Source organism: Melanaphis sacchari, unplaced genomic scaffold, assembly GCF_002803265.2.
Source record: "Melanaphis sacchari strain LSU unplaced genomic scaffold, SCAv2.0 Contig4_pilon_pilon, whole genome shotgun sequence".
Taxonomy (NCBI): Eukaryota; Metazoa; Arthropoda; class Insecta; order Hemiptera; family Aphididae; genus Melanaphis; species Melanaphis sacchari.
The window spans coordinates 986,158-1,012,104 of record NW_020271335.1 but is presented as its reverse complement, the minus strand read 5'-3'; the positions used below and the strand labels follow the sequence as shown (position 1 = coordinate 1,012,104).

Below are 25,947 nucleotides of genomic sequence, written 5' to 3'. Positions count from 1 at the left end.
TGTGAACGTAGCTTTAGCAAACCAAACTCATTGAGAATTATTTGAGATCAACTGCCAGGAGAGACTTTAAAATTTGGCTATTTTATCAATAGAAAATGAAGTTCCTAGAGAAATTGATTTTGAAGACAAGAATTTGCGGCAAGCCAGCAATCAAATCAAGAAAAATCAAATTATGAAATTTTTTTTTTTGTATGCCAATTAAAATGAATTTTAAAATAAATACTTGTCGCTTATTACATACTTCTCTAATAAACAAATATATAATAACTTAACATTTTCAAAATGATGAGATTTTTTTTTTTTTTGTCGAAAGGGGAGAACATATACTCAAACTTGCCCCAGGCGTCAAATGAGCTTGTTATGGATTTGATCAACACAAAACCAGTTTTTAACAAAATCAATTGTATTTTTCTGGTATAAATTTAAAAATAAATAGGTACCTTAGTTACTTAAATTGTTAGCCAAATTTTTACGTCATTAGTATTTTTTACTATTAATATTATTTAAATTCTTTTTGAGCTATTATATTAAATTTTCTCTATAGATGCCTAAATCATAAAATATAAGAAGTACAATAAATGCAGTTTTCGAAAAAAATTTAATTGACCTATCTTAATGCAAATAGTAATATAAATTATTTTAGTTTCAATATCAATAAACATATCATGAAATATACTAAATGATATAAGCTGATAGATCTTTTCCTTTCAAAATCGGTTTTTTGTTTATCAGGATAACACAACATATAAAATTAATTATTTTTGATTAACTGCTCACACGCATCAGTTCGAAGTGTTGTTAATAACGTGTCAGCGCACTAATTCGTTTGTTTTCGACACAATAGAGCAACAATCCAGTTCAGTCAAGACCTCGTGATCCGCCATCTTCCAAAGAACTATTCAAGCAACTCAGCCGTTTCAGTTTCCCTATTACTATTATTTGTGTCAAGCAGTTTGCCCCGATATATATTATTATACTGTTTTGATATATTATTATTTCTTTTGTAAGCTCCTCTTGTATATATATTCACTGTCCAATTCCAGTATTTCCAGCCTTCCAATTTAGGTGCAAGTCGCAGGCGTCAACCTCAGTGTAAGAGCGGTTGCGGCGCAAACAATATTTTTATTTTATTTATAATTCAGCTAGCACTTGATAAAATTGAGCAAAATTTTGAGATAACACAAACTACACTTGGGTAAAGCCGAGTAATTCAGTTAGCATAATATAAATGTATGGGTAACTTTTATATTATTTACTGATTGAAAAGTATCCATTAAAAACTGTTGACGGTGGGCGAAGAGTGAATAATATCAATTCTTATAGAAATATTAATTCTATCTACAATATGAACCTAATAGCCATCTACTCAACTAAAGTGCACCCCCTGATAAAATTCCTGGCAGCACCTATGACCGAAAATTTTAATAAAAATAAAAATTATACATTGATTCGACATCGCGATAAATTGAATTATTCCAAAACGATATCGTTATTAAAAATTAAAGCCAATATAATAGTATATCATCGATGGTCAACACTCATCAATCATCACTAATAAAATAACTTAAAATTAGTCTTGAAATTAATATAATTTATTACAAAAAATCTTTTTATTCATAAATCGAATAAAAAACAACCGATTCTACCAACATTTATTTTGATAAATTTATCGTTTTTCATTACGATATCTATTTTTCTCCAATTATTTCGTAACGTACTGAGCATTTTTGACAACGAAAAAAAATTTTCCCTTAAATTATCGATGGTTTAATATTAGAATGATTATTTTAGATTTCGTAAATAAATATTCAATATTTTTTATCACAGTTTAAATAATTAATAAGTATGACTAAATTTACTCAATGATAATTTTATTTTGTTAAAAACAGATATGCTATGAATACATACACTGTTTTTAAAATATTTAAACTCAAAATAAAACTTGCTGATAAATAAAAACTTTTTTCAATAGACGATCTTAATGAAGATTGTATTTAAAAATAAATTGCACTTTCTTAAAAAATATTTTTCAAACAAAAACAAGTTATTACATAATCAAAAAAAGTTTTCTTACTTTTCGTTTATTAAACGTAAAAAAATCTATCAAATATTAACCAATTAATAACAAAATTATAAAATAGTTAATGAATAAAAATGTATAAAAAAAAGCATCTTCTTTTTTGATAACATAAAATTAAAAAATAAAACGGGATATACAATGTATATAATAGTAATCATTTATTACTTATAACAGTCTTCGTGCAGGGTAAGGAAATATGCCATGAGATGAATTTGGTTGTTCTGTATTTTTATTTTGCCCTAAAAATATATTTTTTAAATTTTTATTATTATAAATATATACTGAAATTAATAAAACAACCATATTATTGCAATAAATTCAATGGTTATATTATATTTGATGAAAGATTTAAGATAATTATACATTTGTTTAAAAATAATACTCTAAGTGACCAAATGATTAATTTATTAATTGGAATTTATATTGTATTATTTTAAGTTATAAAATTAAAAATACCATATTAATTATACTTATACAACATTTTTACCTGTTATTTTAATACTCAATGGTGGTGCATTTAGTAAATCTCTGATATCCTCAACAATATCCTTTTTATAATACTCTGTTCTCAAAACGACATCATCAAGGCCCTTTGGATTGAACTCATTAAATTCCTACCAAATAAATATAAATATTAAAACAATTAAAAATTGAAACATAATTCTTAATTTTATAAAACACTTCGATAAAAAAAAAAAAAAAAAACAATAATAAACACCAAAAAACTAGATTTTGTCTTTCAATAAATAAGTAGAAACATGTCAAATACTAACCAAAATGTTCAATAGTTAATAGTTATAATTTGTAAAATAGTAATAAAATAAATTGATTACAGAAAATTAAATAGATTTAAATTTATGACATGAATATACTTATTTTGTGAACAGTTTGATGGATTATAAATATTCTGTTAATCAGAATAATATTTTTTTCATTAACATGCATAATCTATAGTTACTTAAAAAAATATATTGATAAAAATAAATAAATTAAAAATTATACAACATGTTACATTATTCTATACCTCAGTGTTACCAAGATACTTTCCACTTATTAGTTAAAATCAAAAGTGGGTCCTCATACTCTTCTAACCTTTGAACAACTTTAAGAAATTTAATCCAACAAATTAGAAATTTGAATTTGAATTAAAACTCAAATGTAAAAATTATAAAAATACATAGAAATTATATAAATTGTCTTAACTACTGTAAATTATTTTATATAAGTTATATGAATATTTCTTGGCAATTAACTAATATCATAATTTAAAATCAATAATCATTATTCAATTACAACTGGTTTTCCCCACACTTACACCTATTAAATAATATATTTAGAGAAAATGAGGAGATCATTGCAAAGGAGATAGATTTTTTTAGGATTTAGGGATGGTATCAATACTTTCAATGACCTATAACCATTGTATATCGTTCATCAATTAATATACATAAATATATATCATCATATCGCAATTTTATGTAAAAACCAAGATATACAAATATTGTATTAATTATTTTGGACTTACAAAATACAATCTGATGATTTTTTAATATAAAACATAAGCTTTTCATAATAAAACTAAATAGTGCAGCTTTTTTTTTTTTTAAGATTAAGGCTCAATTTACAGAATGCAGCATGATGGACTCCCATATTTCAAATAATTATTGACAAGTAATCAAAACAATTAGAATGGATTAGTTCATTTAGTTAGAATAGGAAATTAATAAGGTTTTCAGTCATCACTATGGCGTGGTCCATTAAACAATGTGGTTTTGTTAACAAGACCTTTTCCATAAATGCTGAGTGTATGACTGCGATGCACAGAGCATTTTACACTCAGTTCAGTTTAAATTCTAAACGGCAATATTCCTGATCGAAAAATGATTTTGAATTGTATGCACAATTTAAGGACAACACGATCTACAATGTCTAAATAACCAGCTGGATGTTCCAAATCCATGAAAATACCTGAAAGCGTTGTCGTCATCAAAACATCAATAGAGCATCTTCATTGCATTCTGCTTAGAAACATGTGTCTGCTCTCTTAGAAATAAGAAAAAATAGTAAAGTAAATTTTGCTCTTTGATATTAAATTAAACCTATAAAAGACTACGATTGCTCAGAAATTGAGTCTACCAGACTGGGGAATATTAAAAAATTGCTGTAATGCGGTTCTAACAATTACGCCTCCTAAGCCTAACGATATTATGTAAAGTAACGACAAAGCATATTTCTACATTTCTGACAGAAAACAAGCAAAATTTTTGTTACTAGACAGTCGAACAGTACACCAACAACCTTTTTGCAGTCTTTAAATTACAGTTTAGTATGCTTTATTCTCAGTAGGCATCATCAAACTTTACTTTTTTTTTAAAGGTAGTCACTGTTACTGTGAATTTAACTCCCCTACTGCAAAATGTTAAAGAATTATTTGTGTCCAAAAATGGAAGAATACAAAAATACTTATACCTTCTGCTTTCAACAGGATGGAACTACAGTCCAAACTACCTGTTATCTCGCACCATTTTACAATAAACGTTTTATGGTCACCTGATCTTTTGATCTGAGCCCCTATAACTTTTTCTTATGGGGAGATACCATTCATGAAAAAATAGTCGGGATTCACACAATATGCTAAAGAGAGATGGAAAACTTCTTTCAAGAATAACTACGTATTTCTACTACTCGTCAAGACCACCATTTGAACAAAATAATTTTTTTCCAAATCTTATATGATTTTTTAAAATTCACCTCAAAAATGTAGCAGTCAATTATGCAGCACTTAATATTTGAAAATAACTTTAAGATAGAAACAGATGATTTTTTTATAACAATGTAACTTCATGAGTATTTTATTTACTTTGGCAAACCTTTAACAATCTCATAAATTTTGTTAACAAAAATTAATGCGTAAATAAAGACTTTGTTTATAAATATTAATTTTAATATTCTTAATTACTTACAATAGAAAGTTTTGCATTGGGTGTTATAAATTTCTTTTTGAAATGATTCTTAATAACTTGAATATCATTTTTAGTATTTAACGGTGGCATGTTTTGTAGTTGAACTTTTATGACAAAATCTTGAAACTAAAAAATATCATCAATTTAAAATATATTGACATAGATTAGGTTCAGAATAGATCTTTTAATTCATTAAAATATGATATATAAATATAAATTGATTATTTCAAACAGACTTAAAGAATATTATAATAGTAAATAGGTTTTTAAACCTATTTTAAGTCTTGTAAGAGCAATATTTTAAGACATTTGCACAGTGCCTATTACATTTAACTTAAAACTTGTGGTAATATTAAATAAATAATGTGAATTTTAAATTACCAATATCCCTAATATTTTGATGTCACTTAATGTTTAAAATTTTCTAATATTGCGCAACAATTAAAATAATTTATTATAAGTTTTTAAATTATTTTTTTAATCAAAAATAAATTCTCTTGCAAGATTTTTATTCCCTTAACTAAAAGATCAAAAATTTATAAAAATCATGTGACATATTGAAAAATAATATTGGAGACAATTATTGTGGAATGTTACATAACTAAGAATTTGAAAATTAACAAGATATGTACTACAAGTATATACCTTTAAAAATCTTACATTGAAAGACTCAAAATAGAAATTCAACTACAAGAGATTATAAACCATCTTTTAAAATTTATGATTATTTAAAAATATATTTATTCTAACTACTTAAATACCTTTTCTAATTCTTTTGGTAAGTCAATTATATCTTCAACATTTACTAGTTCAGTATTCCCATAATCCAGGTAAAAAACATTGTATTCATTATCAATTATGTCGATTATGAGAGCCCGAGAATACATAACCAAATTTAACAATGAATTTTCAACACATACTTTATCACCAACTTTCAAGTTTTCTTTGGGGATTTTATTAGTAGCTAAAAAATTAAATGTAGACAATTAAATATTGAAATATACATGCTTAATAAATAAGTTATTATGATTTAATATACCTGTTCTATAATATTTCAACATATCTTTATTAAATGTATTAAAGTTCTCAATAAATTCATATGATGCATCACGGATAAAAATTGAATTGAAGTTTTCAAAATTAGTTATAAAAACAGATGAACCACTCTTAATAGGATGAGATGGTTTTTCCAATATACTTTCTTTTGTCTCAGGCATGACTAATATGAAAATAAAATTCATGAATATTAAAATTTAATTAATTAAATAATAGCAAATTATTACTAATTTTTCTTTCTAATCGTCGTTGTTGAGATATAGGAGGAACAAAAGAAGCATCATTAGAAAATAATTTTTGTATTTCATCATTAATAGACAAATTGCTTTGTAATTCTTTTAATATAACTTCTTGTTTATGCCATTGGTCAGATTTTTTTTTATATTCCTATGAACACAAAACAAAGTTTTTAATTATTAAAAATATTGTACTAGTAAATTATTAAAATTAACATGCCATAGTATATGTTTTTCCTTTCAGTAAAGATAGATATGAAGTTATCTTAGTATTTAAGATCTTGTTTAATCCAGCAAGTGTCACTCTACGGACCATATTTGGTACCTGAGAAAATATAATTATAAGTAATTAGTACAATTAAATACTGTAACATAAATATTTTATCTTATTATTATTTATACTGCTACAAATTTAATATTGTTAACAAAATAATGTAACTTTAAATTTTTTAAATCTTGGTAATGTAGATTTTACAATCAATAATTTATGATTTAATTGTATGCATCTTAAAAAATATTTTAGTTTTAATTTAACAAATTTGTTCCATTTTATTTGTTTACTTGTTATTTATACTTATTCATTTTAAGCTTACTATTAATTATTACCTCATAACTGTTACTCTTTTATATCATTGGCATACAACAGCACAGAAATGGTAAGAAAAACACATCTATGATTTCTATCATTAGCGCAGCTACCGTTATGACTACAGAAGTAGTTGCCTTAGAGTGTAAAAATTCTTTGAGGACTATTTTTGTTGCGGAGTAGTATAATTTTTCTTAAAGTGAGGGTGAAAAAATATTTTGCCTCAGCTAAGCATTTTAATATATAGCTATGCCACTGATTTCTATCATAAAATATTACACTTCATATAAGTCATATTATTTTTTTATTATATTTAGAGCAATCTGCCCAAATTTTTATATGCTACACTATTCCTATGTATTATGTTGCTAATCGAAAATCCAGCAGCATTCATTTTTTAATAAACAAAAGTTAATTTAAATTTAATCAAAATTTTAACAATAAAATCATTTTTACTGTTAATTATGTGTATGTACAGGTATGGCACTGGGTTCTGACAATTTAAAAAGAGCTGTATTTATAAACCAAAGTAGATAAAACAAACTAATTTGTTGATAGATTTAAGTCCATAATGTATGTTTTAATTTATCAGTAACCATGAACAAGTGGCCAGTTAATCAAAGCATTTTTGTTGAAACAAAGTATATTGATTTTAAATCTATTACAGTACTACAAAATTTTTAAAACAAATTCAATATTCCTATTGGAGAAAATGTTCTTCCACAAAATTCAATCTTAAACTGGTAAAATAAATTTCAAAATACTGACAATGTTTAAATAACTTATAAAGGCAATTAGAGCTTGGAAGTTGTATGAGCTAAAAAAGGGAAAATATGCATGTAAAAATTACAAAATATGCATTAAAAATGTTAAATATACAAAAAAATTATTCTAAATTCCAAAAAAATAAATGCATCAGATGTTATTAATAAATCAATAAAATAATAATATACATAAAAAATGTAAATAACTGAAAAAAGTTTATAACTGGTTGACATTTTGACATCTTATTGAGTCGAAAATACAATTAAAAATTTTTTTCAGTATTTTAGAAATTATAAAAAAAATACATGTTCTCTAATACCTGTTAAATTATTGCATTGAATCACCAATAGTTAGGTTAAGGTTTAATGTTATTAATTTAAATGTTGACTGAAACGATGACAATTATTACCTTAATTAATAATTTTGAGTCTTATATTCAATATTAATTGAAATATTCAGGTTAAAAAAGAAAAAAACTAATTTAAAAAAAAATATGAAACATTTATAATATGTGTATCAAATCAATGAAATATGCACTTTTTTAGCTAAAATTAACAAAATATGTATTTTCAATTTTATAACACTCCATTTTACATTTCAGATTTCTAACTTGGTGTGGTATAAATTGAAAACATACAGAACAATATGCAATTCTAATTTCTGAGCCTTATTGATTATATTAGATTAAGCACATTTTTATTAATGTAGTTAACAAACAAAACTATCATTTTTAAGCTTAAGAATAACTAGTTTGTTATTTAAAACTCCTTTGCAATTTGTAAAAGTAACTGCGGCATAGGCGTATTTAGGAGCTTTAGGGGCTTACACCACCTTCCCACCAAAAAAAAATGTTGGACCATCTAAGTTTTATAGATGTACTAGTTGATTACATGTCTACCCATAAAAGGGAGCTACCACAAATACGGTAAACTATAACTAATCTCACTCATATACACAATAGGAAAAATTGTAAAAAAACGTCTTATTTGGTACTTAGAGACAATCAATAATTTCAATGAAGAAAATGTGGCTTCCGCCAAAACTATTCTACAATAACCACTCTTAAAACTACATACTAACATAAGCAATCAAAATAAAACAAATATTTCTGTTTAATCACTCTAGATAAATAAAAAGCTAATGACATAGCATCATAACAATATCCTTAAAATAAACCAAAGTCCAAAATAAATGGCAAAATATTTCTCTTTTTAAAAATAAATATAAGTAAAAATACCATCTTTATAAATATGGTTCACAATACAGCTAAATCCAACCTCTTTAAGATATTGGACCCAATTCACAGTAAAGAATTCGATTAGCATTTAAAGTCTTCAGGACAAGCCCAATTGACAGCATTTTGAATTACAACAAAGAAATACCCCTTTAATTCTTAAGAAACTTAAGACATACTAGCATACATCATCAGAAGGAAAAGAACAACTACATAGAATATAAAACCATTTTCAACAATCATGTACACCTCCAATAAATAAAAAAACAGCAAATTACAACAATGGTCTTACATAGTCAAAACAGAATTGTGTTCAAAGATTTACCACTTCATAAATAGGAACTAAAAAATACCAAACTTATCAACTTTAATAAAAATGAAACAAATTATGTCATAATTACCTCTCAATTCAAATATACAATTCAGCACACTTTTCCTAACTATAATAAAATATACATGAACACATCAACTCTGAACATCGAGTAGGTTTTGTTGTGATTTAAGATGACACAATAATGTAACACAAACTTCCAAAAATAAGCACTATTTTCTGTCAAAAATTATGCCATCTACTTAGATGTAAAATTTGTCAATATTTTAGAATCAAATGATATACTTCATAATAACCAGTGATTCCCTGAGTACCCTCTATCAACATTCAGCATTTAAGAAAATATCTTCAAAAAAAGGAAAAACTTTTAACATTCAAGCAAAATTAATCCAAACAAAAAAAAAAACATTTTCATATGGGTAACATCCCACATTGGTATTCTAAGAAATAAAATAGCAGACTAATATGTCAATTATGAAACAAAAACTATTCTATATTCTGTTCACAATAATAAGATCGGCTAGCCTTCACACACAGTGGACATGACTAACAACCTATCTAAAAATAACTATTAAGTGACAAAATGAACAAAGCGAAGCTACAATCCCACACCGTGAATTTTTTTTTCTTCTCGGGAAGAGATTCGAAACCTGGAAACCCCTGGATATACCATTAGTTACAGCATTAAAATTTAAAAAAAAAATTGTTTATTAATTTATCTCTAAAGCTTAGCAAATAAACTAAAATTACAACTCATTAGAACTTACTGTTTATCGATTAATACATTTTATAAAGAAAAAAAATTACAATTAATGTGGTCAACAAAAAATGTGTAGCATTTTGATATACATTAAAGTACGATTTCCCTGCAGTTTCTAGAGATGGCATCATGATGCCATGATGTTTCATTGTTTGACACATTACAGAGAAAAGATATTTTTTTTAAGTCTTTTTAAATCATATTGGTTTAAGAATATTGTTAATATTTTTAATAGATAAAGCACTTTTATAAAATTTGCTATTATTCTACAAAAAATATAAAAATCATTTAATAAATGAAAATAAAAAATATTAGAATTATTTGTAATTGATAGGTTTGTATATAAATTTCTTGGAAATTGCTTAAACTTTCAGGGAATTTTCGTTAGAAGTAGTTAATTTTGTTTACTATACTATGTCAAATAAATTTAATTTATTAATTATTATTTTATTCAGTAATGTTTAATCAGTTTTTAAATTTTCTACTCACTTTATTTAATGAAACATAGTTAGGCAATAAAAATATATTTTGAGGTGGTATCTTATCAATTTGACCAATATCAATTAAAGAACATTTAACCCTATTTGTATCATCAGAATTTAACATGATGACTCTAGCTCTATAAATCCCATTATACTTAGTAGAATATACTGCAACAATATCATTAGTCTTTGGGGTTATTGGTTTGTAATTTTCACCTATAAAAAAGACAAAATATAGTATAAACAAATTCAATTTAATATTCACATAAATTTAATAAACCAAATATTAATAATAATGAAATCCAGATCTTAAAAAAAATATCTAAAACATTCATAAGTCATAACATTCAAAACCAATCCTAAATCTCAGTCTAATTAAGCTCTTCATAAATAATAGTTAAGTAAAATATTACATCATAACTAGATTCATCAATATCAAAATAGTATCAAAAAAGAAAAATTTAGATCATTTTTTTTTTTTTATTATTATTTATTAGCTTAGTTTAGATTATTATACCTGCTAATATACACACCCAAGTTAACTAAATTACTTGAAACATTTGTATCTTTGGTATAAATATATGGGAAAATTGCTTATCTCAGTATTTTTTTTTTTAATTTTAGAAATAATAAATTTAATGGAAAATTATATCTTACTATTTTCTTCTTTTAGCTGATCTAAAACATTCTTAAATTCTTCATATAATTTTATTTTTCTTACAAAAATATTGTCAGTATTATTTCCAAATAAAAATTCAACAATATCTCCAGTCAAAATTTGCCAATTATTAATATTTGAACCTGAGAATTGAAACATACACTATATTAATCCATTCATAATAAACATAATAATTTAAAAATGTCTTGAAAATTACCAGTTATTCTAAATAATTACCTTGGAAAAAAAATAGGTACAGTTAGAAAATCAATACATATAAATTAATCTTATAAATCAAAAATAATTGCAAATATTGTATCACTTAAGGTTACAAGAAATAATGAATAGGTGTTCATAATATTATCTTACCATTACTTATTGTTACTTGAGCCGGTTTTGATTTATTGGATAAATTGTCAGATTTACTACATATCTTGATTAAATCATCAATAATATCATGTCCATTACTTTGTTTTATTAAATTTACTTCACTTAAATAATTGAAATTACCCTCATCATATCTCTGTTTAAAAAATATAATACATTTCATATCCATAATTATACCAATGATAAGTGGATTAAGGGAAGAAACAATTTTCATTTAGAATATTATACAAAAATTTAAATATACAACTTTTCTAAATAAGATAAATTAATTATTTATAAGTAAGGCAGAGAACTTGTAGCTCTAAAATATCATCATATATGCACTTAAATATACAAAATATACATTAAAAATACACATTTCAAAATTAACTAACTCATAATTTTCCTATAGTCAAGTATTGTGCAACGTTAAACCTTTTAGCACTTCCACTCTAGATATCATAAATTTTACAATAAGCATTTAACCATCTGTTGAGGATATTTCAGGACTGAATCCAGACACATAATTGTTTAATTGCGAAGATAAGGATACTTTAAAATTTACAGCATTTTGTATATTAAATAAAAAGTAAGCAGAATGTGTATGGACATACAGTCAACTATTCAGAAACAACGGGATTACTGAAATATGAGTATGTTTGAGGTCGGCAACAGACGTCTGTAGTCCATTTCAATAATATTTTAAGGCGTGGACAATATTATCTTATCTGTCTAAAAAGAAAATAAATCTAATCAGCACCTCTCAAATCGTTTCTAGAAAAACCATATTAAACACCAAAATACTAAAAACAAGTTTTCTTAGATTTCAAGTCTTTATCTAAAAAATGTGGCGTGTATTTCACACTTGAACACCAATTATTTAAAGAGATACAAACATTTGAAAATATGCATGTGACATCAAAGAGCCGAAGTCGGAACAGCGGCATATGTTTTACATGCAAAGTGTCTAAATTACCACAAAAATTTCAATCGTTAAATATATTTTTAAATTTTTTTTTTATGCAACCTTAAATTTTTTTGGTATTAATGACACTGGTGTGATTATAATCTTGATATACTTTCTGGTTTTTTTACAGCAGATAAAACTATTATAGTCAATTTCGTAAAATTTGGTTATAATAGAGTATACAACACGAATCACAAATTCAATAATTTACTAAATTCAAATTTATAATATGTATGTAATATGCAACAACAAGATACATTCAATATTAAATTATACCATCATATCAAGGACATAAATATATTTCAGATTAAGAAAAGAAAATTCTGAATACTATTTTAAGTTATTACAACCATTGTGTAAATCAAACTACTTTCACGTGTAAAACATAGGCGGCAGCTCACTCATTGTCTCTATGATGTCACACAGCTATTCATCAATTCTCATTATCTCGTTGAATAATCATTTTTTTTTAAGAGGACATCACACCCGCATGTATTGTTTGTTTTACACATGTACAATAAAGTAAATTTTCGTTTTCCAGTTTCAATAGTGTGCTTTTAGTAGTAAAGTGAATTGACCTATTATCAAACTTTTAGTTAAGAAAATTATCTATGTTCTCTTGCTAGTTTTTTTACAATATTTTAATTTTTAAGTGAGTTATGAGCATTTTCAAATATTTATATTTTTCATACTTATAAGTTATAACTTACTTAAAATTAAAATATCATAGAAAAACAACTAGAGAACAAAGATAATGTTCTTAACCAAACGTTTGATAATAGGTCAATTCACTCTACTATCAAAACTAAAAGCACACTATTGAAACTGGTAAACGAAAATTTACTGTATCGTACGTGTGTAAGATAGAGACAACACATGTGAGTGCAACATCCTCATAATTTCAGATTTTTAACAAACGTTTTACAATGTGTTGACAACAATAATATACCAATAAAACTAAAAATCAAATTAAAAAAGAAAAGAAATTAGTGTTGTGATGTCCCTTAATATCATGATCAAAATTTAAAATAATTTTAAATTCAACATTACTTTGGTTGAATAAATAAATAAACATGTTGATTAAAAAATATTTTTAAAATGATTAACTATTTAAAATATGCATCTAAAAGTAAAAAAAGAATAAATATGCATTAAAAACTAAAAACACTCAAAATATTTCAAAACTAGCTTTGTGAAAGTATGAAAAGTATTTGTTTCATACTCTTAATATTTTTGTGTCTGTGCACCAAAAAAAATAAAAATACTTCAAGTTTTCTACCCTACGTGTAGGTTTAAGTTTAATTTCTATTTTTATCAAAATAAAATTGTGTTAAATTAGAACCAATAAGGTAGACATATCAATATATCACTTTTAGAGAACAACTCTAGAATGGTTAATTCAATATAAGCAAAAATACAACTTCTGTCAAGGGCAGATTGACATACTTAGAAATAAAAAATTTACAATTATTTATATTCATATGCACCACTTAATTAATATTTTGATAAAAATTTATTTTTATAAAATCCTATTTCATAAATATACATAGAATATTATGTATCAAATTTTAAATAAATAAATTTAATCAAAAATTATATATTTAAACAATTGGTCCATTAAAAAAAAATTAATATAGAAATATATAACACTGTGGAGATGAAAACAGTTGTTTAACGTAGAGGTTAATAAATAAAATTATAAAATTTAAATTTAGTTGAAATCAACTAAAATTTTAATTGTTTATACGATGGATTATCCAAGATTTCTTAAAGTGCACTTTGCTTAAAACTTGAAAAAATTTAAGATATTACAATGAATAGTTAAAAATTGGAATTAATATATTTTATTCCAAGTTAAAAAAAATTAAAATAAACCATTATTTAAATAATTTGGTATAATCTTAATGACAATAAAATTCTACATACTCCAATAAGATATTGTTAATATTAATGATGCTAACTACTAAAAAATTTATAAAAATTCTCGCAAAGAAAAAAAGTATAGTAAAACTGTTTACTGTTTTAATTATACATAAACTTCATAATACATTTTAAAAATCAACATTATAAAAATAAGTATATTTTTAACCCTACTTGAAACTAATATTTCAATTACATAAGTTTTATATTACATTTGTTTGAATGTTTACTATAAAACTGATAACTTGCAAATGTTCATTTTAAGTTTTAAAAGTTATTATCTTCCAAAATGTGTTGAACAAAGATAAATTAGAAAAATTTAGTTTTAAAATAACTAATTATAAAACTTCTAATAAAGGTATGTGATAGTCGAAAGAAAAAAATTAATTTCCTCAAAGTTCATTAGCAATTAAGTGTAAGATGTTTCAAAAATTGACTTTGAAACAATAATATTAATTAATTTTTTAGACTTAATGGATTACACATTATTATATTTAACTATGTAATTATATTTTAAATAAATTTATAATTTATTACTTTGTAACACATTTAGTACTTATTATAATTAGCCAAATATAAAACAGAATAATTGTTGGTACATAAATACTAAGAAAACAGTTTTATTTACTAAAATATAGGCAACAAAATATATATTAAGAACTGCCAAAGCAAATAGCAATTAACTAGTCAATATTCTATTAAAATGTAAAAAAAGAAAATAACTTACTAAAATTAATGGAATTGGATCATTATACCATAAGTTATGAAAATAATCTTTTACGGCAGAAGTTACTATTAAATCAGTAGTTCCTTTAAGACCAACCTTTAGAGCTAAACCAGGAATCTAAACATAAATATATTAAATAATAATATTAATGTTAACGTATAAATTAATAAAAACAAAACAAAACAAATAAGCTTTAAAACTTAAGTATTACATTTTTTAAGCTACTTGGAAGTTCAAAAATATTATCAGCAAGCACATTTATATTTTTCCCAATATCCATTAAAAATACAGAATATTTCTGTCCACATTTATCAAGTACTTTAGCACGGAAAATGTTCTCTTCAAACTCCACTCTTACTATATCCATATATTTAGGATTATCTTTTACAACAATATCTAAAATAAATAAAATAGTATTTTGTTAGATTTCAAGAATATATTTGTATACGATATGCAAATTAGAACATGCTCAACAATATTTAAAAATAAATTAAAATTAACCCATACATGTAAAATAATTATTGTTTTAATTTATAAATTCATACTTAAATTAAATAAAAAATAAAAATATTGGCAAGTGATTACTGCTTTGGTGTACATTAAGTGACGATTGAGTCACTTGTACACAAAAATTAATTCTGAATGGAGACAATATCGGCCAAAATCACTAAATTAAGTTAACAAAAATGCACTATATATTCATGGTATAAATCAGTAATAAAATAAATAACATACTTTAAAAATTTCAGTACAAACTGAAAAATTCATATTATTCACAAAAGTTTCAAGTCCAACTAATAATATTTTTAAATTATGAAAATATAACGATGGTTTTTATTCATACTTAAATATATTTACTGCATGTGCTAAATGATGCCAATTGGTGCCATCTCCTTAATTATTAAATACAGATAATAATTAGGTTAGAAATAGGATTAAACAATTGGTTTTTGTTAGCATTTCCTACAAGTATTAATTTATTATGTTTAAGCTGCACATTGATTTTTCAACTTTTAAAAATATTAAACGTTCCTCATAAACTGATACTGGAACTAAAATATCTAAAAAAAAATATATAAGCCTAGTTTTTTTTTTTTAGGTATTTTAAGTATTTGAATGTAATTTTGTATTTAAAACATAACTGCATATTATAATTGAGTATTTTTGTCATGATGCTAAAAAAATTGGGGTTTTAATTAACATTTAACTACAATATACTTGTAATTAATAAATGTTTAGGATTTTGTAAAAATATAAAATATTGCAAATTTATAAAGTACCTCAAATTCAACTTTCAAATCTTAAATATGAAAATAATAACTTTTTGGATTTTTTAATAACAAATTAATTTGCTTGATTTTGCAATTTTGACGTTTTTTTTTATATTTATTGGAAAATAATAATATAAACACTAATGAAAATTTTAAATTCCTATGCATATTCATAACTAAATTATAAAACTAAAAAAATCAACTCAGCAAAACCTGATTTTACATAAAAAAATTCTTTTTTCTTTTTTTTTTTTAATTACTGGAAATTTTTATTTTTGACCCTTATTTTACTTAGTCATAACTATATAGATCCAATTTTCTACCAGAAACCACCTCCAAAGTTAAAAATCTAACTATTTTTACTGTCCAAGGTCATGATAGAAACAAATAAAAAATAACACATTTTTTATAAAATTAAAACATTCTTATTCAGCTCAGAATCTATAAATGCATTAGATTTATTATGCATATGCATATCAAATATGATTAACATTTAAAAAATTATCTAACAATGATTATTTACTAAAATAATCATTTTTTTTCTTTATTTTCATCAAAAATCCCGATTTCAATTGATGGTTAACAAAGCTGAATTATGTCATATTTCTTATTTAACATTATAATGAAATAAACACTGTATATGTACTTAAATACATGATTGTAAAACTGACAAAAATAAGAAAATAGAATAGGTATAAGCACATATTAATAAATTAATTAACTTTAAAATGAATTTATTAATCGTTTCCTAACACTCATACATTAATATAATAAATTGAGTTAAAACTATCACTTCAGAAATAAAATATCTTTGTTTAGTGTATGTGTGTAAACTGTGAGTATACCTCATCATTGAGTAAGTCGTCACTATCATGGATAGTGAATTCAGTACTAAATCATTAGTATACAATAAAATGGTAAATACTACAGAGTGAAACCAGTTTTTTCAGACACCCATTCCAAGACTAATTTATAGTAATATTATTTAAAATCTAAAATAGCTTAGTTGTTTTAAATTTTAATATTATCTATACAAATTTAGATACATAATACTAAAAAAACAAATATGAGTTCATACATTTAAACTATTTATAGGTATTATAAACATTTTTATAATTCTATTAAAATTACCTTTAGCCATTTTAGAATTCACAATCATGCTATAATTTTCTGGTATTGTATTATTTTTAGAACTTTTACAAAGATACAGCTGGTTAAAATCTTCAAAATGACTACAAAAAACAGTATCACCAGTTTTCAATTCAATATTTGATACAACTTTGGATTCATGTGAGTTTACCAACAAAGTCTCATTTTCAGTAATATTTTGGGCTTTGTTTATAGATTCTTCTGCAAATTAAAAAAATAACTGTAAATTTGTCATAATATAAATTATAAATAAGTAGAGACTTGTAAAAGCAAACTCTAAGTATGAGAAATTATACACGTTTAGTGAGTATAATAAAACATATCACAAATAACAATATTATATTGCATAATCCAATTAAAAATATCACTTTACTAAAAAAATAGTAAATACCTAAAAAACATTACATTGTAAGTATTGTATACAGTGGACTAAGTTAGAATATATCTCTTTAGACTATATTAAACACAATCCATTTATTAAAAAATATTAAAATATTTCATAAGTATCAATAACATAATAACATATACACACATAAAAAATGTTAATTTATGAGTTAAATGTGAAATATGTTTTATAAAAACTACAAGTAGTCTCATACTGAAGTCAAGAACTTAGTCATTAAAACAAATATAGGTATTAACTAAATTTAAATAATATACATATTTGTTGTTAAATAAAAATAATAATTAACATATAGATGAAATTAGGTTGTAACATGCCTTTAGTATTCATTGGTTTGTCCAAAATTTTAAATAATTCTTCAAAAATATCAGAATCATTTTTTCTTTTTAAGCTAGCTTCTTTTAGTCCATTCGGGTTTCTTTCATCATATTCCTAAAATTATAAAACTTATTTAAACATAAATATATGTAAACCATGTAGTTTTCAATTGTTTAGATTTATCATTTAATAAAAAAAATATATACAATTAAATCCATAACTGATAACAGATATAAAAATAATTCCTATAAATACGAACAATATACAAAGGTTCATCTTCTAAATCTTCTAAATATTTTGATACTAAATCATTTGATTTATCAACTATTGGTGATCCTTTGATTCCAATTTTCACACACAAACCAGGAACCTAAAAATTAAAATAATTAAATAAATTTATTATATTATGTGTATAATTAAAATGATTGTACTTATAAGAAATTAATTTCACCAATATAATAACATAAAATTATAAAATAAAACAACCTTTTTTAATTCTTCAGGTAATTCAAAAATTTCATCAGCATGAACAATCTCATCATTTCCAAAATCAATAAAAGAAATACAGAAACAATTATGATCAACTTTTTCAAGTATTTTTGCTCTATACATATCATCAAGAAACAGTGCTTTAACAATATCTCCTACTTCAATGTCTAACTTTTTCCTTCTTGCTAAAATGAAAAAATAAATATTAATTTATAGTTGATATTAACAGTTGGTATTATATTCATCTAACATTATGGTTCCCGACCTTATTTTCTATCAACTAGTAAATTTCAAAAATCAACTCACCCTCACCTCTTAAAAAAGACTTATTAGTTTTAATGATACAAAATAATTATATATTATACAAATAACCATGACATATTTTTTCATAATTTTAAAAATAAAATATAAATCAACATATATAACTCGGATTCTTGAACATACGCTAATTATTGTAGAATAAAGACAAAAAGAACTTAGTAAGACAAATTAAATTTGTTCTGTGTATCAAAAGATCTCAATTTTAAATAACATATTACATATTTTACAAATAATTGAGTTTTAGTATTATATTTCAATATTCCAAATTCAAATACCATTTATACAAATTCATATTAGCAATCACATTTATTTTATGTTCTTCGTAAACCATATTATTATAAGAGAAACTACAAATAAAAAAAACAAGTAGGTAATTCTACTATAGTAGGTTCTGCTATATTGTAGGTGTCAAGTGAACCTCATTACTCAATATTTATATAATGAATGTGATAAATTAGAATTTATTGATAAATTGTTGCATACAAAAGCTGAAATAATTTATTTTATTACATATTTTTTCATAAAAAACAAAATTATTATAGTAAAAAATATGTTTTTGCCTAATCTAAATATAAAATCCAATACAAGTAAAATAAAAAGCTGAACTTTTTAACTAACATTTAACATCCCTGTATATTCTGAGATTATTAGTTATTGAAACTTACAGTTATCTTCTATTGTTCTTCTAGTTACATCATTAAACAATTTCAAATGTTCTTCAGAACTTCGAGAAACAAATACAGAAGTTGAATCAAGAAAATACCTTAAATGAACTAAATCTCTATTCTTAGGTAGTCCAAATTCTAAGTCAATAACACCTGGTGATTTTTGGTCCTCTTCAATTTTTAAATTCTCGACTATAAATAAAGAAAACATTTATTATTTTTATGGTTTAAAATATTATTTTGACATTGTAATATATTTTTTTTGAGATTAAGAAACTAACACAATAGACATATTTTAAACTAACATTATAGTGGTCAAAATAAAACCAGTCAAAAAAAAATAACAATTGTTTAGTGAGGCAAAAATAATTTACAATATAAAATATTTAAATATATACCACTTTTTTATTAACATTAAATTATTATTAAACAAAACTATTATCTTAATGAACAATGTTTATTAATTGAAATCTATTAATGATTTTGAAAATATTTCTTTACATAATTTGCAGTTTATGGTTTTTAATACTTTTTTGTCATTATCATTTTTGGGTTTTCGAATACAAAATCCTTTTTTAATTTTATATTTTGAAGCAGAATATTTTTATAGTATTTCTATAAATAAAAATCAAAATTTGGATATAAGTTATAACTTATAAGTATTAAAAGTTTAGGTGAGAGAAGTAAAGGTGGTGGGGATTCCACACAATATTAACTTGCTTATCTAAACTTTAATAATTATTAAGTTATAACTTTTTTTTTCAGTTTTAAACCGACAACGCCACAGGAACTGCTTTCACATTGCTTCCACACGCTGCTAACGTTTATTGACAATATCAAATATTAATACATAAATGGGAGGCAAACATAACTGCTCCCCGACTTACTCCCACTTGTTCGTGCATTTTCAAAAATTATACATTTTGCATTAACAGTATTTTCTGAACCTCTTCCTGACCTTCTCAGGCGACTAGAGTCCACCGCTCTAGATGTCTCATTCTCTATTGGGGCAGCTACAATCGTGCAACGCACACGCTCACTAGTGCCCTTTGCAAGGCCTCATTTTGAGTTCATCCTTTTTTTGGTCGACCGAATTGTCTCAACCATGCAGATGAATTCCAGGCGATTTTGAACTATTTGATGATTCTTCTTTCAAGAGGTATGAGGATACATTCTTGACAGGAGAGCATTATCCACCTTCATCCAGGGCGCTGTGTGAAAACGTTCTTCACATCAAGTGATATGGCCACACATATGTCCTGGTGCTGTGCCGTGCCTAAAGCAGTGCTGTGCACGGCGGCATTAAGTTGTAACTAATAACTACTCGGTCAAATTTCGACTAATATGTATCAAAATACTCAAAACAATATTCTGCTTAAAAATATGATAACATTAAAATATAATGAAAAAAATGTTTTCTATAAAATAATTAATAGATTTTAAGATACATGTTACATGATAAAAGAATTATCAAGAATATAAAATTATATTTAAGAATTGTCTTAGATAATCAAATAGAAATATCTACTTTTTTTTACAACACCAATACTTTTATTTCCCAAGCTAATTAAAATAATTAAGACATTGTAATTTAATATCTTTCAAAGCATATTTAATTTAAAATTCAAACCTATACAACTATCCACAGTTTCCTTTAATATTTTAACATTATCTAAATCATGATCTTTGGCATATTTAATATCTACAACATGTGTTTCACTAGAATTTTCAAAATTATTGATTGGTATTTTTTCAGTAGGGAATAATTTCAATAATTCTGTGTTCATTAATCTACCAGACTCCAATTCTTTTAGAATAATAGTTTCTGAACCATCAATATTTTGATTTTTGTTTTCCTAGAAAAATTTTTTAGTTAAAAATTAATTATTATAGAAACTCAGATAATTAAAAACTTACAATAAATAGAACTATATTATTGTTCATTAAGTTATCAAAAAAATTTTGAATTTCATCTGTTTTTTTGGCATTTGGGGGAACTTCAATCGCTACTGGAGTAGGTAATTTTGTCTAAAATAAAATAATTTTGATAAAATTTAAATACATAAATATAAAAACTTTTCGAAATACCTTTATTTTTAATTCATCTGAAAGTTCAAATATTTCATTTAAACTAACAATTTCTGTATTTCCAAAATCAATGTAAGAAACATGAAATTTGTTATTGACAATATTTAATATTTTAGCTCTATAAAAACCATCAAACAAATGTGAAAATACTTTAACAATATCTCCTATGGCTGGATTAATTTTAATATTACGATCTAAAAGAAACATTTTAATACAATTAAATTGTTTACTTAATTCTTATAAATCTTTGATTTATAATAACTATAAAATAGTAAAATTTATAATTTTTAAAAATTACATGTATTTTATACAATGCGCACACACACAAACGTAACTAACCTTTACTGTCCATGGTCATTTGAATAATAGACAAATTATGCATTTCATAAACATCTTTTGCATCATTTTTTATAGCTTCACATAAATAAATATTTTTAAAATCTTTGAAATAAGAAACAATACAATAATCCCCAACTTTTAATGTAATGTTTTGAAAATCATTAATTAAACTTTCACTTGATTCAATTATTGTGTCGTTGTTTTCACATTTGTTTGAAATTTCTGTTAATTAAAAAAAATATCCTTAAAGTAAACAATCCTTAAGGCTTATTAAAAATTTTAATTTTCTTACGATTACATATTAATTGATTTTTATTTGTTTTTAAAAACTCTTCAAAAATATTTATAGAATTATCTTTTCTCCTTAAAGTAATTCCTTGATAACTATTGGAATTTCCTTCTTCAAATTCCTAAAATTAATAAATCAGATTAATATTAGTTGATTTTACAAAATAAATAAGTCTAATGAATATTTTGTATATATATATATATTATATATACATACACACACATATATATATGTGTGTGTAAAAAAAATTATAAATAAAAGATCTCAAGCAAAAGATAATCGCAATAAGTGAAATTCAAAGAGCAGTTTAACTATAACACTACATGCATATTTTAGAATTATATTCAGCTGCACAAAATGGGTAAAAAAAAAAATTGTAAATATTTAAGGTTTAAATTCATTAAAATATAAATATAATTGTTTTTAATAATAATAAGAGACACTAAAAAATAATTGAGCACATTATTTTTTATGTGTATAATAACGTAAACATAAAATACTTATAAATTAAAATTAAAATCTAATTAATAACAACTTCAATACTTAAATTTAAATAACTATTAACTGGTAAGTTTTTTTTATATAATATATCTAAAAATATGACTTAGAACTTACCAAGTATAATGGAATTTTTTCAATTTTTTCAATAAAAACTTCTAAGTCGCGTGTCTTCTTTATCAAAGGTCCTTTAATTCCAATCTTTATAGCTAATCCAGGGATCTACCAAAACAATTATACTATTTAAATCACAATCTAGATCCTATATATACATATAATACATATATATTGGGTTAGACTATTAGCTTATTAATGAATTTAATGTAATGGAAACGTTCTTAATGTGTTTTTAATCTCCTTAACATTTTAAATATAGTTAAATATAAAATAATGAAATCATATATTATATAGAATTAATGTAAAATAATTTTATTTGTAATTAAAAATATAAAAAATTAAACTTGTCAAATAACTCAAGAAAATCATAAATATTTAATATAATTATTCATATAAACTTTCATATTTAAAGTATAACACTAAATGTAGGATAATATTATTTCTTCTTCCTTAACTTTGTACTTCACACCTAACTAAATGCAGTCAGCCACTTTAAGCTATACCTCCATAGGGCTACCATCACCTCTATTTAAATAAACTATTAATGTATTATAAACTTCTTCAATTTTTCTCTAACTTCTTTTTCCTTTTACATTAATTTTCAGTCGCTATCATTACTCCTATTTATCTCTCATAATACAACCGAACCACATCAACTTGTACTCAATCAATTTTTCTGCAGTAAGTGGCATTAACTACACTACTAATTTTTTCTTTCCTACCAAACATTCTTTCTACTAAACCATAAAAATCAGCAAAACTGAACAAATAAAAATATAGTCCATATAATTATACTCTATTGTATTTTACAAACCTCATTCAATAATTAAAACATGTCATATGAATACAAAAATTATAGACGACAATTTTTTTTTCAATTTTTGCTAACCTAACAGCAAACAAAAAAAAAACTAAAAATAATGAACACTTATATTTAACCTAACCTCATACTAAATCATTGATAGAATATCATAAAAGAATTAAATTTATTACAAAAATATAAATGCTTTTAAACCCTTTAATATAAAAATAATTAAATTTATACAGAAGTTAAAATGACCAAGATACTGGCCAACAACTTAATGAATAAGTATTTAAGTTAATACAAAATTATAAACACACATATAAACTTATGTACTAAAATTACAGTACATTTTAATATCAAACCTTTAATAAATCATCTGAGAGTTCACAGACAGAATTTGCTTCAACAAATTCACTGTATCCAAAATCAATATTTTTAACACAAATTGAATTAACATCAATTTTCTTAATTTTGGCACGATAATGAGATTTTTTAAGCACAATTTTAACAATATCTCCTATAGTTAACTCTTTTTTACACACAGCAGCTAAAAATCCAAAACGTAATTATATTTGTTTGTAAAATGTTTAAAAAATTCTAAGTAATAATGTCAAAAAATGAACTCACATTTATCATTAATTATTTTTATTAACACATCATTTAATAGTTGCACATCTTTAACAATGTATACACTATCCATATCTTCAAAATGTTTTAAAAAAACTATATCATTATTTTTTAAATCATTGAATTGATGATTATTATGAACTATTGAAGTATTTTCATTACATTGTACAGGTGTAATTTCTGATTCATAAAACAATTTTAATTTAAACACATATTATTTATTCAACAGATAAAATAAAGGATAAATAATAGATATAATAACTATCATAATATTTAAAAGTATTACCAGGTTCTATTGATGTAAATTTCATTATATATTCCGAATTAATATATGATCCATTTTCTATATCTTTTAATTTTACATTTTCTAGACAATATTTAGAGTTTTCATCAAGCTCCTAAAAAAATAATATACAAAATTCTATATTCAGAACAATAATATAAATATATTATACATGATACCATTTGTAAAATAATATTTGAAGTATCAATGTTTGTATTTTTTTTTTAATTTAAAAGGATAAAAATTGAATGGCAATAATCAATCTATTTTGTTAATAAATATAAACATAAATATTATGATTAACATTATTACTATACTTAACTAATTTAAGAAGTTTTATTTTCTTATTATTTAATTAATAATAATTATTGTAATATGAAATACATTTCTAAAACTTATAATCTAATAATATTAGGTATATAATACATATTATACATTACGTACAATCAAAAATGGCTTTCCATAGTCACAAAACATATTAAACATATTTTTCACTTGTTCAGTAATTTGAATATTTCTTAAATAACTCAGTCCTATTTTAATAGCTATTCCAGGCTGAAATTATAAACAAATAATAACACACATAAACATAGATTAAATAATATATGTATAAATAATATACATATTAGTATTATTGACTGTAAAAATATAAAAATCAGTTATTTATTTAATAGTTAGTCAGATAAATTACATCACTCTCGTAACATAAATTAATATAGCTTTACTAATACGCAACCCACCAATTTTACTTTAAAAGATTATATCATATATTGTTATATTATATCATGCTACCATAACTAATAATAAAGATAAAATTATAGAGATTTATTCATAAATCTAACTTAGTACCTAATACTCACTAAATCATACTAAGGTTTTTATTTGTTTTCGGTTTTAAAATGGATATTTTAGAAAATAATATCTTCAGAGGACACTACACCTGTATGCGGTGGTCTCTATCTTACAAATACATAACATAACAATTTCAGATTTTTTAAATGCTCATAACTCACTTTAAAATAAAAATATAAAAAAAGCCTATGAGGTTCACTAGCTAATATTTTTACTTTTAAATTCAATGCTTGGTAAATTTACTGTTATTAAATACGACAGACATCATAATATGATATTATGTGGGTTTTGTATATTCTTAA

At 23.5% G+C, this 25,947-nt stretch overlaps 1 protein-coding gene across 3 annotated transcripts in view; it reads right to left on the bottom strand.

Moving 5' to 3' along the window:
• Positions 1-2,178: 2,178 nt before the first annotated feature.
• Positions 2,179-25,947, bottom strand: part of LOC112598680 — a 31,779-nt gene continuing 8,010 nt past the window's right edge. For all 3 annotated transcript variants that reach the window (XM_025345216.1, XM_025345214.1, XM_025345215.1), the window contains 27 exons: positions 25,238-25,348; positions 24,797-24,908; positions 24,511-24,690; positions 24,246-24,430; positions 23,079-23,183; positions 22,467-22,584; positions 22,175-22,396; positions 21,836-22,029; positions 21,665-21,775; positions 21,378-21,603; positions 19,748-19,939; positions 18,759-18,946; positions 18,532-18,642; positions 18,272-18,386; positions 17,534-17,752; positions 15,343-15,527; positions 15,132-15,248; positions 11,521-11,674; positions 11,151-11,294; positions 10,501-10,709; positions 6,556-6,660; positions 6,327-6,486; positions 6,083-6,262; positions 5,805-6,007; positions 5,044-5,169; positions 2,568-2,694; positions 2,179-2,319 (listed from right to left, as the gene is read on the bottom strand). In XM_025345216.1, coding sequence (XP_025201001.1) covers positions 2,246-2,319; positions 2,568-2,694; positions 5,044-5,169; positions 5,805-6,007; positions 6,083-6,262; positions 6,327-6,486; positions 6,556-6,660; positions 10,501-10,709; positions 11,151-11,294; positions 11,521-11,674; positions 15,132-15,248; positions 15,343-15,527; positions 17,534-17,752; positions 18,272-18,386; positions 18,532-18,642; positions 18,759-18,946; positions 19,748-19,939; positions 21,378-21,603; positions 21,665-21,775; positions 21,836-22,029; positions 22,175-22,396; positions 22,467-22,584; positions 23,079-23,183; positions 24,246-24,430; positions 24,511-24,690; positions 24,797-24,908; positions 25,238-25,348 — 4,173 coding nt within the window. In that variant the 3' untranslated portion in view covers positions 2,179-2,245. The remainder of the gene's footprint in view (positions 2,320-2,567; positions 2,695-5,043; positions 5,170-5,804; positions 6,008-6,082; positions 6,263-6,326; positions 6,487-6,555; positions 6,661-10,500; positions 10,710-11,150; positions 11,295-11,520; positions 11,675-15,131; positions 15,249-15,342; positions 15,528-17,533; positions 17,753-18,271; positions 18,387-18,531; positions 18,643-18,758; positions 18,947-19,747; positions 19,940-21,377; positions 21,604-21,664; positions 21,776-21,835; positions 22,030-22,174; positions 22,397-22,466; positions 22,585-23,078; positions 23,184-24,245; positions 24,431-24,510; positions 24,691-24,796; positions 24,909-25,237; positions 25,349-25,947) is intronic.